The sequence below is a fragment of the Muntiacus reevesi genome, chromosome 17 (genome assembly GCF_963930625.1).
Source record: "Muntiacus reevesi chromosome 17, mMunRee1.1, whole genome shotgun sequence".
Taxonomy (NCBI): domain Eukaryota; kingdom Metazoa; phylum Chordata; class Mammalia; order Artiodactyla; family Cervidae; genus Muntiacus; species Muntiacus reevesi.
In genome coordinates, this window is record NC_089265.1 from 60,859,794 (window position 1) to 60,879,272 (window position 19,479).

The 19,479-nt window shown below is 41.3% G+C and overlaps 2 protein-coding genes across 7 annotated transcripts in view; one reads left to right on the top strand and one right to left on the bottom strand.

The window, feature by feature from the left end:
- Positions 1-2,766, bottom strand: part of ERP44 (endoplasmic reticulum protein 44) — a 91,368-nt gene extending 88,602 nt beyond the window's left edge. The window contains exon 1 of the mRNA XM_065908145.1: positions 2,516-2,766. Within this exon, the coding sequence (XP_065764217.1) occupies positions 2,516-2,572 (57 nt within the window). The 5' untranslated portion in view covers positions 2,573-2,766. The remainder of the gene's footprint in view (positions 1-2,515) is intronic.
- Positions 2,767-2,950: 184 nt separating this feature from the next.
- The window catches only part of INVS (inversin), a 127,319-nt gene continuing 110,790 nt past the window's right edge, over positions 2,951-19,479 (top strand). Inside the window, exons 1-3 of one of the 6 annotated variants that reach the window (XM_065908397.1) lie at positions 2,951-3,140; positions 5,895-5,988; positions 6,083-6,212. In XM_065908397.1, coding sequence (XP_065764469.1) covers positions 6,107-6,212 — 106 coding nt within the window. In that variant the 5' untranslated portion in view covers positions 2,951-3,140; positions 5,895-5,988; positions 6,083-6,106. Of the gene's footprint in view, positions 3,141-5,894; positions 5,989-6,082; positions 6,213-14,233; positions 14,482-14,582; positions 14,913-19,479 lie in introns of those variants that run through there. The other 5 variants (XM_065908395.1, XM_065908398.1, XM_065908400.1 and 2 more) reach the window with 5 other exon arrangements.

The window sequence follows — 19,479 nt, forward strand, 5'->3', positions numbered from 1 at the left end:
ACATAAAAGCTCAGGGAAGAAAATGTTGTCACACTGAACTTTTATGCTTAGTTACCCATCCCAGAAAGGCTTTTAAGGCAGAGAATGATAAATCCCAAAATCATTTTGAGATAGAGGTGGGGGTGGGGAGGGAACTACCTGCCCACAGAAGTTTAGGATTTTATGTTTCAGCTGTTATCTAATGAACACCACTAAACAGATCTAGTTCTTCAGGGCGGAGGTATAGTTTGCCTGAAAAAAAATCATTGTGGTAATAGAATATATGGCTTTTTGGAGCATGCCATTTAAGGGAGAGAAAAAAAATGACCTCAGCTAAGTGGGAACTTAGATATTCAATGGCTGAACGTGGGAGGGAATAAACTTGAAGTCTGAGAGGAGAAGCTGGAAGGAGGAGGAAGAAAGTACACTAGAGAAAATAAAGGATGTATTTTTAGACAGGTGGGTTACTGAGTAAGCAGGTTCCATCACAAGAACAGAACTGCCAATTAGATAAGTAATTCAAATTGTGATCAGACAGATGTTCTATAAATATTTGCTAACTGGCAAATGATTATTAAAACTACTTTGGTAAACACTGTGTTCGAACTGAATTTAGCTCCACGTGTAACTCTGGCTTACTAAACCTTTTCATAGGCTTTATTTTCCAGCCTATTAACCTTTATAGGTTAACCTTTATTCTCTAAAATACCTTCTATTCTGCTACATTTATTTAGAGGTAAGTATACAAAATGTTAACAAGATTTTAAAAGTATTAGAAAAAAAATTTTTTATGCTTAACAACATTTGTAGGCTTTCTATAAAAAGCATGTTATTTCAAAACAAATTATTTTTCTTTCTTAAATTTAGCTCTACAGTCAAACAGTGAATCTGATACAGTTTCCCTAATCAGTATTTCACCTTTTCTTTTCAATCTCTTATGATTTTTGACCTTCATATTTTTTGTAACCTAGAAGTAATTTCTGGCAAACAACTCATAATTCTGGCCATTTTTATGGATATGGAAAGATGAGTATCTATTACCCTTAAAGATAGAGTGGTCTCTGAGTATTATTCTAGTACTCCAAAAGAAAAAGACCCACAGGGTATGATGCAATTACCAAGAAATAGTTCTCTACAGAATATTTTCCTCTATAGAGAAACCACTCCTTACTCTATGAGAAATGACAACAGGATACTTCATCATGTAACATGACCATGTTTATACGCAACTTTTAGTTCTCAAAAGTATTTTGACATACCCTTTAGTTTTTTAATAGCACTTTTCCTCTGATAAAGTCCAAGTACTGGATCTGGCCTTTGAATATGACTTGAAAATCACAGAGAAAAGAGGGAGGAGAGGGGAAGGAGAGGGGAGAGAAGAGAAAACAAGAAGAGAGGGGACAGGCAGAGAGAAACTATTTCAAACACAAACATTAAAAATTTAACGTGATGTGGCAGAATAATCACTGTGAGTCAAGAGACTTGCTTCAAATCCCAGTCCTGCCAGTAACCAGCTATATGACTTTCTGTGAGTCACTGAATTATATTTCTTACATTGTCAAGAGTGATTTTAACTTAATGTTCAACTTAAATTTAGCTTTATAAAAACCTACTACAATTAAAGTACTTTCAAACATCGTGTTATAACAACAGTTCAATTAAAAGTACATCATTTTGCCGCATGGAGTTAGTCCTTCACTTTTGTCTCAGTTTGACCTGCAGCCTGGATTACTCAGGTTGCACACTCAAGATGTACTTTGGAGGAAGACAGAGAGGGGGAAGCTTCCTTTGCAACATGGGATGGTGCTGAGCCGGTGAGGGAGTTAAGAAATAAGTGCATATGTCTGCAGAAAACCTGGTCATTCACCAATCAGGAGCCTGAAGAACAGCTCTGCTTAAATTTCGGGGTGGAGAGGGGCAGTACAACCAGATGTGAGGGAGGCTCTGAGCTGAGGCTTTCTGCTAATCACAGCCTCCACCCTTCAAACCTTTCCTTCCCCAGTGGACACCAAACCAGCTTCCAGTTCCGGGTTCTCAGCCAATCCTATCGAGCCACAACAGAGGGATCCGCCGACCCGGGCGCCGTTTCAGCGCTCAAGAGCGAGATTCACAAGACCCCAGCACCTGTCGGCCTCACACTGTTCCCAAAGGGGGTGGGAGGGAACAGAAGGTCTACGCCGCGACCTTCTGGACACGGACCACCACCAAGTTCATGAGCCCTCCGCACTGGAACAACCCCCGCACGCCGGGGGAAGGGGCGCCGCTCGCCGTGACCCCCACCCTCACAGACTCCTCTCCAGGGCTAACTCTCGGGTTTCCAGGTCTCATTCTCCGTCCGCGGTTTCTCAGGCCTCAGGAACCGGGGCCTGGGAGGCGGACAGACGGATGCTGAGAATGAGGCAGCGGGGGAGGTGCACTCCTCGCCACCAGGAGCAAGAACGGGAGAGCAAGGGTGGGAGCAGCTGTGGCCCCCGCGGCAAGCGCGGGAGGCCGCAGGCCGTCTATCGGGGGGTCTGTCATTCCTTCACTCACTCACCAGGAGAAGCAGGGAGCATCTGAGGTCGGGTAAGGATAGGAAGACGGCAGGAATCATGGTAACGCCGGAGTCCGCGGCAGGGACAGGCGCTGGCGTCTGGGGCTGCAGGAGGTTGGGTTAGGATAGGAAAGCGCTGGGCTCCGGGCGCCGGCAGCAGTGGAGGCTTCTCCCGGCACCGGGACCCCGTCCTCTCGACCCGGAGCTCCAGCGGCGAACACCCGGGACAACTTCCAGAGAGGCCTCGCACACCCTCACTTCCGGGTCCTGCCTCTCGCAGAGCCCGCCGGAACATGTAGTCCCGCGCCATTCTCAAAGAGCACGTCATCAAACGCACGGAACTCTTTTCCCAGCAAGCCCTCGGGCCTGGTCCACCAAGTCGGCCGCGCGCGGGGCCTTGTGGGATAGAAAGGGCGTGGGGAGAGTTGGTAGAGGACGCGAACTACAATTCCCAGAAGGCTGTGCCGTCAAGAGCCTCGCTCCGCCTTCCGAGGGGTTCCACTAGTTTTCAACTCGGGGGGCTCGGTCCCAGCTGGATGTAGTGGCCTGGCCGGGCAGGAGGGGCGGCCCAGCGGGGGTCGTGCCTCCTGGAGCCGCCCCCAGGACGTGAGTCCTGGAGGAGGCGACGGTGAGTAAGAGGGGGCCTGGCTGGGGAGGCTCTATCGGTCTGCAGCGCTTAGCCCTGCCTCAGACTCTCGGCCCTCCTGGCCTGAGCTGTGGCCTGAACCTCCAGTCACTGGCCTCCTGCCTCCTTGCTCTTCTCTCTGCGTTAGTTCTGGCGTTGCAAAGTCAGAGCCACCCCCGTGCTGGGTTTCAGTGGAATGTGTTAATGACTTACCCGTAACTGTCACTTTGGACTCCTGTAAGGAGTAAGTTATGGGATGGACTGGGGAAGCCCGTTGTAAACCGGGAAGCCTAGTGCGAGAGTGATTGCCACTGATGCGTGGATCACTCCTAGAGGATGATCACACTCGCTAGCCAAGCAGCTAAGGAACTTATCCTGGGCCCGGCTAGCTCTCCAGATTCATTTACGAACACCTAACCAGATCGCCGTGCCCCAGTTGTAGCCAAGCTGTCTCAACTGAGCGTGCCGTGGCTCAGCTGCTGAAGAATCTGCCTGCGATGCAGGAGACCCCGATTTGATGTCAGTCACCATCTCTGAGAACTTCCCGAACAACCAATCCTTTGGTCCTAATCACAATTACTCTTCCGTGGCTTGTTGCAGCACTTTGGGCTTCCGTGGTGTCTCAGATGGTAAAGAATTCGCCTGCAATGCAGGAGACCTGGGTTCTATCTCTCAGTCGGGAAGAACCCCTGGAGAAGGGAATGGCTACCTACTCCAGTATTCTTGCCTGGAGAATTCCATGGATGGAGGAGCCTGGCGGGCTACAGTCCACGGAGTTGCAAAGAGTCAGTCATGACTGAGCGACTAACAGTCCTGCTGCTACAGCACGGCTGGTTTTCTGTAGTTATTATTAGAGCGTTTATTACCCTGGCTTGTTTTATACCTAGTTAATGATGATGATACCTTTGCGTTGTATAGAATTTCATAACCAAGAGGTTTTGATCTATAAAAATTTATGAAAAACAGCGCTAAAATTTTTTTGTATACATATGAGGTTTTTTTCTTTTTCTTTTTTTTTAAAGGATTTCTCAGGCTGACAAAATTAAATAGTGATGGAGTCAAGAGTTTTATTTAGGTCTCCTCTCTCCTAGTCTGGTGTTCTTATCTGTTAACCGCTCACCAACCTCTCTGGTAAATAGAAATGAGGAGTTACAAAAGATCAGAGACAGATGAGTATGAACTCATTACTCCAAGAAACTAAACTTTGACCCTGGTCACCCTCTGGACTTAGTGCTCAGCCTATGACTGATTTTTCATTCAACAAGCATTCACTGAAAACCATCTATCTACCTGTTTCTGTACTAAGTTGCTAAGAATTATGAGATGAGATATATATATAAATATATATAACTGAGATAAAATTTTTAGTTTATTTTCCAAAAGTTTTTTTTTGTGTGTGATTCTGATGTGTCCAAAACTCTGATCACCTGGAGTGATCTAAAGTGCAGAACAATGTCTAGAGTTTAGAACAGTGTGTAGCACATAGTTGGCACTCAACCTGTTAAATGAATTTGCATGGTCTACTGATTTCCTCTTTCATATTTTACGGGAAGGCAGAGCTGAGGTAGCCTACGTTTACACTGCATATTATTAAAGAACTGGACCTTGAACCCAAGTATAATTACTCTTCTGTGTTTTAACCTCCACCCCTGTTTTGCAGCTTCTTTAAGTCACTTTAATTTAATCCTGCATATAACTGGTTTTTCTGACATGACAGACTTGCTCAGACATGACAGAAGTCTCTCAAAAAGCCCATAATTTCTGCCAACACGTTAACTGAAATTAATTAATTAATTAATTGTCAGCAAAATAAAGCAATGAAGAGCTGAACTTTACAAAATTAAGAAAATACTTTTCACTTTAAAATAACCGGTAATCCTTGTCCATGACAATCAAGCTCATGAACTGTAATAAATTTATTTTACAAAAGAGAGTCACAGGGATTGGAGTTTCATTTTTTTAAAATCAGAAGAGGGCTTACTTACCCTTCTGATAGGTATTAGCTATAGCTAATTAACAGCTTCTCCCTTTAGATAGGTACACATGCTCCCGTTTGCCGTGTTACTTACCACTCCCCAAGTTTCTTGTACTTATTATTTCCCTTATCCTTGCAAGTTCAAGTTTGAAACTTTGATAGGACATCTTAAGTTTAGGATGCAAGGTTATGATCATTGATGAAACTACTCTTTCCTTCCATCAGGTACTTGAATTCTTCCTGCTCCTTTTCTGACATAATCCAGTCTCTGTTTAAGCACTGTTATGATAGGGAATGTACTGTTTCCCTATGCAGCTAATGCATTTCTAGAAGAGTCTATCAAACCATATCAAATGACCAGTCAGCAAAATTTTCCTTAATGAAACATGGTTTATCCTAATAGTGTGGTTTCCAAGTTAAGTTCCTGAGGTCAAGATCTCTATCTAGGTATATTTCCCTGGTGAACACAAGAGGAGAACAAATAAAAATGCCTCCTTTTGTGGGCATGATAGAAAGAATGAGGTACCTTCTAATTTAGCACTTAAATCTAGGTAATTCTAACCTGAAAAGTGTATATCATTATCTATTTTGTGACTTGGCCGTAACCTTTAGTCCCAATATCAGTTCTAATATTTAGTATTACATGGAGTCAAATCACCTGTATTAGCCAGTCACTGTGCCTTTTGAACCCTGGGTCTAATGTTAAATACTTAGCCTTTTTTTTTTTTTCCTCTCAACCCCTAACAAGCATCTTAGAAGCATCTAATCCTTTCATTTTACAGATGAGCAACTTGTACAGAAGTTCGGCTGATTTGCTCCTTATATCTCTTCTAAAACTAGGACTGTAGCATTTTGAATCCTGGAGAAGTGTTTCTAGTAAGTCATATTTATAACATACCCATTTATAACTGGTGAGATGGATTTCAGAAGTGTTTCCTGCGGATATTTATTGGTTGCATCATTGTTTCAGGTTGTTCCAGTTGTTGAGAGGACTATGAACAGGTCAGAGAACTTGTTCTTTCCCGGTTCTTCATTAGCATCCCAAGTTCATGCTGCTGCTATTAATGGAGATAAGGGTGCTCTTCACAAGCTTATCGTAGGTAAGCTCCACGCTCCTCTTTAAGTACAGAAACTTTAAAAAATAACTCTTTGTCCTAAGGAAATTTGTTCATTTTAGTTTTAATTTGCGGTTTACTCACACATCTTAGTGGAAATACATAATTTTTATATTTGGTTTCAAGACTTGGACAAGAAAGAAATTAAGTCCTGAAACTTAAAACTGTGGTTTTTAGATTAGATGAGAAGTACTTGAGAAATACCTGTGTATTTGGCATCAAATCTAGATCCATCTAGTCAAGGCTATGGTTTTTCCAGTGGTCATGTATGAATGTGAGAGTTGGACTATAAAGAAAGCTGAGTGCTGAAGAATTGATGCTTTTGAACTGGGGTGTTGGAGGAGACTCTTGAGAGTCCCTTGGACTGCAAGGAGATCCAGCCAGTCCATCCTAAAGATCAGTCCTGGGTGTTCATTGGAAGGACTGATGTTGAAGCTGAAACTCTAATACTTTGGCCACCTGATGTGAAGAGCAGACTCATTTGAAAAGACCCTGATGCTGGGAAAGATAGAAGGCAGGAGGAGAAGGGGACGACAGAGGATGAGGTGGTTGGATGACATCACTGACTCGATGGACAAGAGTTTGGGTGGACTCCGGGAGTTGGTGATGGGCAGGGAGGCCTGGCGTGCTGCGGTCCATGGGGCCGCAGAGTCGGACACGACTGAGCGACTGAACTGAACTGTATGGGTACTCTCAGGTGCTACGAGAATGCATTTGTCTTTTACTAATGCATTTGTCTTTTACTAACTCTGTAAGAACAGAGATCTGGAATGAGATATTAGATAATGATCTATAACATTTAATGTATGCCCAAAGTAATGTTTACAGATGATTTAAACTTCAGTGATTTTAAATTGGTTAAGTGTTCTTATTGATTCAGCTGATTGAAGTTGATAGTGGTCACCCTGTCTTATATAGAGAGAAAGGTCCAACATGGAGGTTCTAGAAGAACTTCTAGAGAAGTTCTAGAGAATAAAGTGAACAGGAAAAAGACAGTGGCTGAGAATTTTCCAGGACTGCAAGAATCACAAATCTGCATAGTTACAAGTCGTTAGTCCCAAAGAAAATAAATAATATAAAAGTCTCTGTTATTTGTAATCTTGATACATACCACTAAACGTCTACTGACATCACGATTGACAGCCTAGTCTTTAAAGTCAACACTACTTGAACCTCCATGCCTATTCCTTTAGAATTTATTTTCACTCTGAATGTCTCGTTTTTCCAGGAATTTCTACCCATGCACCCCATCTGGTGACTAGGCTTTCTGTTCCTCAATATGACATAAATTTTGTCTTTGTTTCCTCTATGCATCTATTCCCTCTCCCCTTTTTTAACCTTCTACCCCCTTACCTTCTTCTCTGCTAAGCAAACTCCAACTCATCTTCAAAGTTCTTTTACCACATTCTCTGTAAAGATTTCTCTTCTCTGTCAGAGATGTGATCCTCACTTCACCTCAGCTATCTACATTCAGTTACTCTTTGAATTTGATGTCTTCTACCACCTCTGAATCTCTCACTCAAACACCCACCATTCAACTAAAACTCTTAGTTCCAGCTCACTTACTAATGAGAATGATAGTTTTTCAGTGTCCCTGAGTCCTCCTGTCCATTATCTTTTCCACTTTTGACCGTCATTCTTCTTCTGTTTTTACTTTCCTTTCTATTCAGCCCTGATTCCACAGTCTATTATTAAGATCCTTCTCTTGGAAGAACTCCCTTTTCTTCTCACCTGTGACACCTGGCTGTTGCAATCCCAGCTCTGGATGGACCTAATCCATCTACCTCTGTCAAGCCCTCAGCAATTTAACCTGTCTGGAAGATTGGTAACACCTTAGATTCATGCCTACCCACTTCAGAAAGGCACTCAAGACTCTCTGCTCATCATATTACATTTCTCCATGTGAGTGTCCCATGCCTTTTTTGTCTACTGAAACTGACTACTGCCATATCTCCCTCCCTCCCTTTCTCAGCTAATGCTTTATGCTTCTTACTGAAAGTGAAAACACTCAATAGGAACTCTCCCAACTTTCAGCCCAACAACTGTGTCAGCCTACAGCGTCACCCATCTTCTTCTCTCTTCCTGCTAAAACAGAGCAAATATCCCTTTCTGTCAAAGATAGTTTCTCCCTACGTCCTGTCTTCTCGGGGATCTTGTTTCATTTTTTTAAACCTCGGATTGCTACTTCATCAACCTTTTCTTCTATTTGAAATTATCTGCATTGAAGATAAACTTGCTCTGTTAGCTCCATTATTTAAAAATCCCGTCTCTGTTCCTTCTAGGTATCCCCTCTAGGTATTGCCATGTTTGTCTGTCTTCCTTTGTGTAAATGTATGAGTACATGGGCTAAACTGCTTTAACAGTGACTTAAATAACATAGAGGTATATTTCATTCTCATAACAGAACAAAGGTGAGTTGGCAGTCTAGGGTGGAGAGACATCTCTGCTTTACAAAATCACCCAGGGATGTTGTCAGGGCTTTACTTTGCCATTCTTGGCATGTGGCTTCCGTCTTTGGGTCAAAGGCAGATTCTTCCGCTGTTGTCAGAGCCCAGCCAGCAGGAAGGGGGAAAGAGAGGGTGCCGGGTAGCAATTTGTCACCCTGGAAGTGGGTGGAGTTAGAGCCACGCCTAGGACAAAGAGGCTAAAAAAAATTCTCTCTCCCGGAGTGGCATCACGCCTAGCTAAAACTCCGGGTGCTCAGTTCCCAGAAAGAAAGAATGAGAGAGTGGCATGGGGGCAGTTATCAACCTCTGTCACCAAAACCAAGCTTCTTGAGACATCTGCAGTCTTTATCCCCACATCTTTAATCTCCATCTATATTTTACTGAAAGAAAAGAAAATATACGTTCTTATTTTGAAATATATGTATAGAGAAGTCCGTAGAACTTAAATGTTCAATTTAACGAATAAATGAGAAGCAAAAGTGCATGTAGTCAACATTAGGTCGGAGAAGAGGACTTTGTTCTTCCAGAAGCCCAGTTCGTTCTTCCTTCCCGCTTGGCGTAATGTGCCGTCTTGACGTTTATGTGATAATTATATTGTCGTTTTGCCACCTAGTCATGTGTCTTAGACTCTATAGTTTAGTTTTGCCTTTTTTGGACTTTTCTCCTAAATGTTCCATGTTTACTTGTACTAAAAATTGTATATTCAGTTATATCACTTTCGAGCTCAAAACACTTGATTTGCTTCCCATTGTGTTTGGAACAAAATTTTAAAACTACACCTCTTTTTCTCTCCAACCTCACATTTCACCACTCTCTTCCTAGAAAAACCTGCTTTATTTTCATTTCTCAAATCTGTAAGCCCTTTTCCATCTCAAAAGATTTTGCCTAAAATACTATTCTCCTCATTCTCTGTCTGGCTGACCTTTACTCATCCTTCAGATCTCATCATTGAGGTCACTTCTTCATAGAAGCCTGCTCTGCCCATGAATCTCAGTGAAGTCTGTTCACTGTGTCTTCTCTTGGAACTCTTCAGTTTTCTTTCCTAGGATTTATCTCAGGTCATCACTGTGTGTGTGTACGTTTGACTATTTTAACATCTCTTGCCTCTCTAATTTAATAGCCTCCATGAGTATAGACCAGGTCTGCTGAAGTCATCATTATACACACAAAATCCAGCACAGTGGTTGGCACATAGTAGGCACATGAGAAATGCTTGTTGAAAAAGTGAATGAAAATTATTATCATTGTTTTAAGTATCTTTCCTCCCACTAAGTCTGTAATCATTTAGAGGGCTGAGATTAAATCTGAATTGACTTAAATTGAATTAAGAGACAAGTTAGGGCTAAAGTTCATTGGAAAAAAAATTCAAAATCAGAATTCCTCAAGAAAACATATTTTATAACTCTTTCATTATTTTAACATGAAATATAATTATCAAGGGGAACAAAGTGTGCAGTATGTTGTAAATTAGAAACACTTAAATAGGCTCAATCATATAAATTAATGTGTTACATAATAAAACTTGAAATATTTCTATAATTTTATATCTCCAAAGGAAAAAATTCCTGAAAAAGAAGCAATCACGATATGAAACAAATGCAGAACTGATAAATGTATTTATGTCAGTTCTATGTATTTTATTGTGTTGTCTAAGAAATCCCTTACTGATTACTGACTTTGAGCTGTAATATTGTTCACCTTTTAAGAAATCTGCCATTTCTGTCTTCTGTTCAAAGACAGTAATACCTTTGCTCTGTGGTATTTCCTAACATTTGTATATTCCCACCAAATAATGTTATTTTTTAGTATTAAGATTATCTTAAAGATTATCTTAAATTTCAGTGTATCTTATATGTTCTTTTATGTAGCATAAATGATGATCTCTTAAGTATATGCTGTTTCTCTTTTCTAAACTAGTAACATAGTACTACAGATGAATTATTTTTTTCCTTCAATCTTTGCTCACCAACTGCTCGATGAATTCATTCACTTCAGCGTTTTCTGTTTTCCCTTCTCTGTTTCCATGGAGAAGCGTGTCGTGGTGTGTGTGACTCCATGGAAACAGATGAGCATCTCTTTCTACATACACAGCTAATTAAATCCAACACTTTCTGTGCTGCCCATTGTCCTGGAGGAGAAGGGAAGAGGCTTTACCTGAATGAGACATCATTTTAGTGGCAATTCTTAGTGTTTAACCTAATACAGTGGATTAATGTTTTAACATAGCTTATTACGTCCTAGATTCAGATGAATTAGGACTCAGTACTGGGCCCTAAAAACATAAACATACATAGTAAAATCCTTTCATGCTATGACTATCACTTATAGATGTGTAGATTTTTCTGTTAACATTAAGCTCAAATACTTTAATTGAATACTTTAATTGAGGTATTGTGAATAATATATTTTAGTCAATTCATTTTAATACTGTACAGTGTAATATAGTAAAAAGGATACAGATCGTAGATTCAGATAAACCTGAGATTTTAATCCTGGCCTTGTCTTTTTTTTTAATTAAGTAATCTATTTATTTGCTGTCCTGCGTCTTAGTTGCAGCCACAGGACTTTGATCTTTGTTGAGGCATGTGGGGTCTTTCAGTTGCCCAGTTCTCATCGCAGCATGTGGGATCTAGTTCCTTGACCAAGGACGGAACCCAGACTCCCTGCATTGGAAGCATGGAGTCGTAGCCACTGACCCATCAAAGAAGGCCCTGGCTTTGTTATTTATTAATTATATTACCTTGGCTTAAACCACTTAACCTTTTTGAGCCTCTTTCCTCATCTTAAACTATAGATTATAATACTGTGCCTGTGGGACAGTTAAACTAGATAAGGAATGTAAAATATCTAGCATCACACATGGCAGACAATAGATAGTAACTTGTTCTTGTTATATCAGGTTGGACTTAACAGTAAAATGATCAAATCTTGTGTAGTTTCAGAACTGTCTGAAAATGAAAAATCTCTAGGTGCTAATAAAGAATGATCCTGCTTTCTTTGTAAAAACCAAACAAGATAATTTGTAAATATTCACTGTGTGTGATGATGGGTCCTGGCATCACTGCTAAAAGTGTCTGGGCTATTTGCAGTGGTAAGGTAGCCAGGAAGCACCATTTCTGATTCTACTGTAACTTTTGTTGACCTGTCCGTGCTGTGAACTTACATAAATCTCTCTGAATCGTTGTTTCTCTTTGTTTATAGCATCTCCCAACACAGTAGTTAGGTGTGGCAGGGAGCCCCATAAGTCATCGAGCAGTGACGTTATTTCAGGTTACTTTTTCCTTTACCCTGACTTTAAATGTTATGGTCATTAAAGGTTTTATAAAAGGTTGCTTACATACATGAAAGTGAAAATGTTAGTCGCTCAGTCATGTCTGACTCTTTGTGACCCCATGGACTGTAGCCTGCTGGGCTGCTCTGTCCATGGGATTCCCCAGGCAAGAACACTGGAGTGGGTTGCCATGCCCTCCTCCAGGGGATCTTCCCAACCCAGGGATCAAACCTGTGTCTCCTACATTGCAGGCAGATTCTTCACTGTCTGAGCCAGCAGGGAAGCCTGCACATGTATGTGTTTACAAATGTGCTTACAGGCGTGTGCATCTATACTGATAATGATAATAAAATCAGCCAGCATTCATAAAGTTATGTTATATAAACACCATCTTAAATGTTTTGTAACACCTGAAATCATTTAATAACAAAACACCACGAAGAGTTTGGGGTACTCTTACTTCCCTCATTTTATAGGTAAGGATACTGAGATGTGGAGAGATTAAGTAACTTGTCTAATAAAGAACAGAACTGAGATTGAAGCTTGCAAGACTGGTTGTAAAGTCCATGCTTTTAAATACTAAACTATAGGGCCTCCATGTATAGGTAGATATATCTACATATAATGAACATTCTTGTGTATGAGCACATAGAGAAAGACGAACATAAGAGGGAGACAAGAAAGTTGATTAGTTCTAAACCTTGACTCATGAAGTTAATGGTTATCTAGTTTGGACTTTTCTGAACATTTTTGTGCTATGAACTCTTGGCAATCTGGTGAAAGGAACCCCCTTCTCAGAAACATGTATTTTAAGAGCTTAAATATTACGTAACAAGAATGCAGAGAAAATCAGCTGTATCAAAATACAGTTATCAAAGTATTTTAAAATTATGATGTAGCAATATACTTCCATTCATTTTTTAACCAATAAATAGCAAGATCTAATGGCAGATGTAGCAACTATGATAATTTGAAAATAGCGATGAGTGTAAATAATATTTTAAGATAGCTCAACAATGATAATGAGATAATATGTAAAAATATTTTGTAAAATCTCAAGTACCCTCAAAATATATGTCCCTCCCATGCTGTTATTCTCATTTTATATCAGGACACTCAGATTCGGCAGTTAAGCAGTTTAGCTGCATAGCTGGTAACCACGAAGTTGAAACTCAAACCAAGTCATTGGATTATGGGTCCTGTCTTCTTTCCATTGTTCCCATGTGGCCTCTATGAAAATAAGCAGATAATTTTTAAATCACCACAAATGTCTTCCCAAGATTGTGGCAACCTGAAAGGTATGAAGTAAGAGGCAGGTGAAAGGAGATAAATGCATCTTTGATCCCACACAAAGGTAACGTTTCAGAACAATCAAATAAGATATCTGTAGAGAACGCTGAATTCACTTGTGTTGGACAGTATGATGCCATAGCTATTGTGCAGAGTGGCATAGCTGTCACTCCATGTAACAGTCATTGCCTCTAAACGCTGGAGTTGAGCTCTGGCTTCTGCACGTACTAGTCTGTACAGAGATCTCCTGTTTCATCTAGCCTTAAAATAGCCGACTGCAGCAGAGCAGCGGGCTTCCTATCACAGCTCCAGCTCAGCCTCCTGAACTGGGTGTAGATGGCACATGCAGAGCGCCAGCCGCAGTTGGTGGTGGATTAAAGGCTACCTCCACAGTTGCCAGAATAATTAAAACAACACAGCACACTAGCCAGCTGCTTCCTGTATTAGCTGTCCCTGATAGGAATGCAAATTTAAGTGACTGCTGTCCTGTGAGTACTAGTTCACATCATAAGTCCTACATTTGCACAACATGTTGCAGTTACCAAACACTTCCAAACAGTGAATCATCTCATTTGTTCATCAGAAGCAGCTGTGCTGGAGACTGAACAGGCATCAGCCGAATCTTGTAACCAAGGAGACGAAGGAAAGGGGTAGGATAGCTAGTTAAAGGAACAGGCCTTTCTCAGCTACTCTCATTTAGCAGGAAGCTCAGAACCCAATGGGCTGCTCACCACTTGGAAACCAGCATAGAGCCACCATCCCCTTAAAGCCACTCAAAGCAGGACCCAGGTGAGGAGGCTAAGCGCTGCTTTCTCTAGTCAAACTGAGGGATACATGCTTTCAGCTGCCCCAGATGCAGAAATGTTCCTTATAGGCCCAGCATATTGGATGGTGGTGACAACCAAATTAAACCTTCCCTGTTGGGAAATATAAATATCAATGACAGAAAACCAAAGTATGTCAGGGGATGAAGAGAAGGCTTTCCCTGTATCTTACAGCTGACTTTCTAAGAGCGAAACGGCTGCCCTGGGATGCAGAGTGACCTGTTAACCCCGTGGTTCTGGCTCTGCTTTGGCCCCGAGAAATCTAATCATTCAGGACTACCCCAGTGTGTGCCGACTGCCTCCATTTCTCACGTTCATTCTTATGACCACCGATCCTGAATACTCTCCCTTATTCAAACTTCTGAGGAAGGATGCTTCTCTAGGAGGAAATTATTGCATGAATTACCATTATCTTGCTAACAGTAAGTACTACTGTCTTTGCTTAATACTAACAAATAAGATGCGGATTGAGAGTGTCTGTCAATTATGAAAGACAATAAGCTAGAGACTACATTTTTTCCAGTGGTCATGTATAGATGTGAGAGTTGGACCATAAAGAAAGCTGAGCACTGAATAATTGATGCTTTTGAACTGTGCTGTTGGAGAAGACTCTTGAGAGTCCCTTGGACTGCAAGGAGATCCAACCAGTCCATTCTAAAGGAAATCAGTCCTGAATATCCATTGGAAGGACGGATGCTGAAGCTGAAAGTCCAATACTTTGGCCACCTGATGCGGAGAACTGACTTATTTGAAAAGATCCTGATACTGGGAAAGATTGAAGCCGGGAAGAGAAGGGGATGACAGAGGATGAGATGGTTGGATGGCATCACCAACTCAATGGACATGAGTTTGAGTAAGCTCCGGGACTTGGTGATGGACAGGGAGGCCTTGCATGCTGCAGTCCATGGGGTCGCATAGAGTCAGACATGACTGAGTGACTGAACTGAACTGATGCTCTGTAAGTGTCATTTTTCACTCTAGAAGGACTCAAATGATAAAAGGAACATGCTCTACCTGTAATACATTTCAGTTCTGTTAATGAATTTGGGCTTAAATGAGTCCATATCTATAAATGCAGTGATAGAATCTCTGGAATCTTCTGGATTAGATATTGGAGCTCTTTGTATAGAGAATAATACCTAGCACTGCATGACCACTCAGAAGACTTATGCATAGGGGCTTCTATTATCAGATATGTTGAGTCAAATTAAAAACTTACCTCCATCTTTAAAACCAAGATTCTGATACAGAACAAAAACCTGCCTCTTCCAAGAGTTGGGCTTCCCTGATGGCTCAGCTGGGAAAGAATCTGCCTGCAGTGTGGGAGACCTGGGTCTTCACTTCCAGGAGTTACTATACATGACCTGAGTATTTTGTAGTGAGGGAAGTGAAGTCACTCAGTCGTGTCTGACTCTTTGCGACCCCACGGACTGTAGCCTATCAGGCTCCTCCGTCCATGGGATTTTCCAGCCAAGAGTACTGGAGTGGGTTGCCATTTCCTTCTCCAGGGGATCTTCCCGACCCAGGGGTCGAACCCGGGTTTCCTGCATTGTAGGCAGATGCTTTACTATCTGAACCACCAGGGAAGACGAGTATTTTGTAAGGCTCTTTCAAATTTCAAGAGCAGTTACCTTTCTTGCTTTATTAGCAGCATACATGGAAACATGGATCAGCAAAATGAGTTATTGGAGAAGGTATGAAGTACTTCGGGGTCCCAATACACCCAAGATTCAAATATATACTGAAATATTTAGAGCTAAAACAGCTTAGTTTCAGGCAAAAATAACTCAGACCAAAGTGTGACATGTTCTCTTTCTTCATTTAGCAATTGTATTTCCCCAAAGCAAATATTTTGTGTGGTCAGTTTTCTTCCTCTGTTAGCAGTTCATGCTATAACACCTTAAAAATAACTGCCTTCCCTCATGCTCAACTCATATATGATTACCCTCAGCCAGTACATGGATATCTGATCGTTTGTGATGAAAGTAAATTTTTTTCACTTAAAGTGTTACGGTATCTTTTTTTGTTGTTTAAAAGTAAAGTTTTTGGAGTTTTAATGCAATATATGCAGTCAATTTTATGCTTTTTCAGTCTGTAGTTACTTAATTTTAGCAAACATGTGGTCATGCAATTTCCACCACAGTCAAGATGTAGAACAGGTCCATCACACCCCAAATTTTCCCATGTCCCTTCATCATCAATCCCTCCCCACATCTCAGCCCCTGGATCCCACTGGTATGCTGTCCCATAATTTTACCTTTTCTGGAAACCCATGTAGATGAATCATATATGTACCCTTTGAGACTGTGTTCTTTAACTTAGCATAATACATTTGAGATTTTTCCATGTTACTAAGTAGATTAGTACTTAATTTCTTTTTATTGCTGAGCAGTGTTTTGTTGTATAGATTTACTTCAGTTTCTTTTGTCATTTTCCAGTTGAAGGACAATTGAGATGTTTCCAGGTTTTAGTACTAATAAATGAAGCTTTCATAAACATCCACATGCAGGTTCTTATGTGAACGTAAGCCTTCATGCTTTTATTTTTCCTGTGTACTAAACACTTGATGAAATTATTGGGCCATGTAGTAAGTGTATATTTAACTTACTATGAAACTGGCAGACAGTTTTCCATAGTGGCTGTGACGTTTATGATACCAATCCTACCAGCAAAATCTGAGTTCTAGTTTTTCCACATCCTCACCGAGAATTTGTTATTGACAGATTTGTTTGGTTTTGGTTTAGCCTTTCTAATAGATGTGTGGTAGTATCACATTGTGGTTTGAATGTGTTATTTTCCTGTGTATCAATGATGTTGAGCATCTTTTCACATGCTTAATTGGTGAAATGTCTATTCAGACCGTTTGGCCACCTTACAATTTCATTGTCGGCTTTATTATTCGCTCCTGAGAGTTCTTTATTCTGGATAGAAGGCTTTGTCAGATATGTGTTTTACAAATATTTTCTCCAACTTTTTGTGACTTGTGTTTTTATTTTCTTAGCAGTGTCTTTCAAATAGAGTTTGAAGTTTGGATGAAATTCCATCTATCGGTTTTGTAAAGGACTTTTCTTTGGTATCATCTCTAAGAATTCACCTAACTCAAAGTTGCAGAGATCTTTTACCTTTGTTTGCTTCTAAAAGGTTTATGCAGTTGTAGAGATTTTACATTTACATTTATTATTGATTTTTAGATAATTTGTGTATATGGTAAGAAGTATAGGTTTTGGTTTGTTTTTTTGTTTTTATATGTGGATAGCCAATATTTTTAGTACCATTTGTTTAAAAAATTATCTGTTGGTTTGCCTTTGCACCTTTATCAAAAACCAGTTGATCAGGGAGGGATAAATTAGGAGCTTGGGATTAAAATATACACAGTACTATGTATGAAATAGATAGCCCACAAGCATGCAGTTAGGTTCTCTCTCTTTTTTTAAAAAACCTTTTTACTGGTGTGCCTGTCCCATTTACCCACGTGCGTGTATGTGGTCCAGTCACCCAGTCGCGTCTGACTCTTTGTGACCCTGTGGGCTGTAGCCTGCCAGGCTCCTCTCTCCACGGGATGTCCCTAGCAGGAATACTATTTCCTCCTCCAGAGGATTTTCCCAATCCAGGGAAAATGTGCCTGTTTAATGTGATTTTCATTTTGGCCATTTTATTTGGTTTTTACTTACTTTAGAGATGTCATGATTGTGGCATTTTCGCCGGGTTCATCGCTCTTTTACTTTCAGTTATTTCTTTTTTTGGCTGCGCTGGCTGTTGGTTGCCGCGTGCGGGTTTCCCCTGGCGTGGCGGGCAGGCTTCTCACTGCAGCGGCCTTTCGCGCCGCTCAGCGTGGGCTCCACGGCTCACGGGCTCTCGGAGTTGCGGCATGCCGCCCCTAGAGTGTGGGCCTAGTAGTTGTGGTACTCGGGCTTCGTTGCTCCACAACTTCTGGGATTTTCCTGGACCAGGGGTTGAACCTGTGTCCCCTGCATCGGCAGATGGATTCTTAAGCAATGGGCCAGCAGAGAAGTCCCACCGAGCCCGCCTTTATGTTTGCTCTCACTGCCGAGGCTTTGGATTTTCCATTTGCTTCAGGGGCATTCATAGTTGCTTATCAGACTTTTTATGACAACTGCTTGAGAATCTTTGCCAGCTAATTCTAATATCTGTACCATCACAATTTTGGTGCCTGTTTATTATTTTACTTAATATTTTCCTGACGTTTGGTTCGTCTAGTAATTTAGGATTAAATCTTGAACATATTGTGTATTATGGTAAAGACTCTGAATCCTATTTAAATCTCCTATTTTAGTAAACTGATAATCTGTTTAGGTTAGAATGAACATTTTGTTCCAATTTTGTGGACTGTGATTCAAAAGTCAAAAATTTTCAAAGCTCTTGCAAGTTATTTTCTGGTCTGCCCCACTTTTGTAATACCCTGGCCAATTTAGAACCTGGGCAGATTTCCACTAAGAGTTCAATTCTCAAAGCTTTTTCTATTTTAACTGGTCAGTTCCGTACGTGGCCTGCTAAAAGTTATCCGTGGCATCATGCACTGATATAAAGAGTTGCTTTCTCCTCCTTTCTTTTCTCCACTGTTCAGTTGAGAAGGGATAAGGTGACACCTCCTTGCTGTCCTTTGCCTGGCTCAGGGCGTAATGCTTCGTAGGCCTCCTCCCCCGCAGTCTCTGCAGAGTCAGATGGAAAGGAAAGAGGTGCAGTCTGTTATCACATGTGCTTGGAACAGAGGGAGTTAGCCAGAAGATTCCAGTGCTGCAGAGCTGCTGTCGTCCTCATGTTTGGATGGAGAGAACAGGCTTCTGGGGGATTTTGTGAATGGGCCTCTTGGTGTTTCTGGTGTTCTGGCCACTTTAGCACCCAGGCTGTCTGTATACATAGGAGGCAAAAAACCCAAGCCTGAGAACTCATCGCCAGATTCTTCCTGGAGTTTCATTGTTCTCTAGCCAATTGGCCTTCCTTTCATTTATTTTTCCTGGGGTGTTTAGTTTTAATTAGCAGAAGGATCATGGTATTATGCACTTGTTCCTTATTGTCTAGAACAGGACGTCAATCATGATTCGTTTCTATTGTTCTCAGAAACATACCACAATGCCTAGTGTATGGTCTGCTACTGTTGCTTCTAGTCACTTCAGTCGTGTCCGACTCCGTGACCCCATAGACGGCAGCCCACCAGGCTCCCCCGTCCCTGGGATTCTCCAGGCAAGAATACTGGAGTGGGTTGCCACTTCCCTCTCCAATGCATGAAAGTGAAGTCGCTCAGTCGTGTCCGACTCTTTGCGACCCCATGGACTGCAGCCTACCAGGCTCCTCCGTCCATGGGATTTTCCAGGCAAGAGCACTGGAGTGGGGTGCCATTGCCCTCTCCGAGTGTATGGTCTACATTAAATTTTTTTTTTTTTTTTTGACAAAGAGTGAGG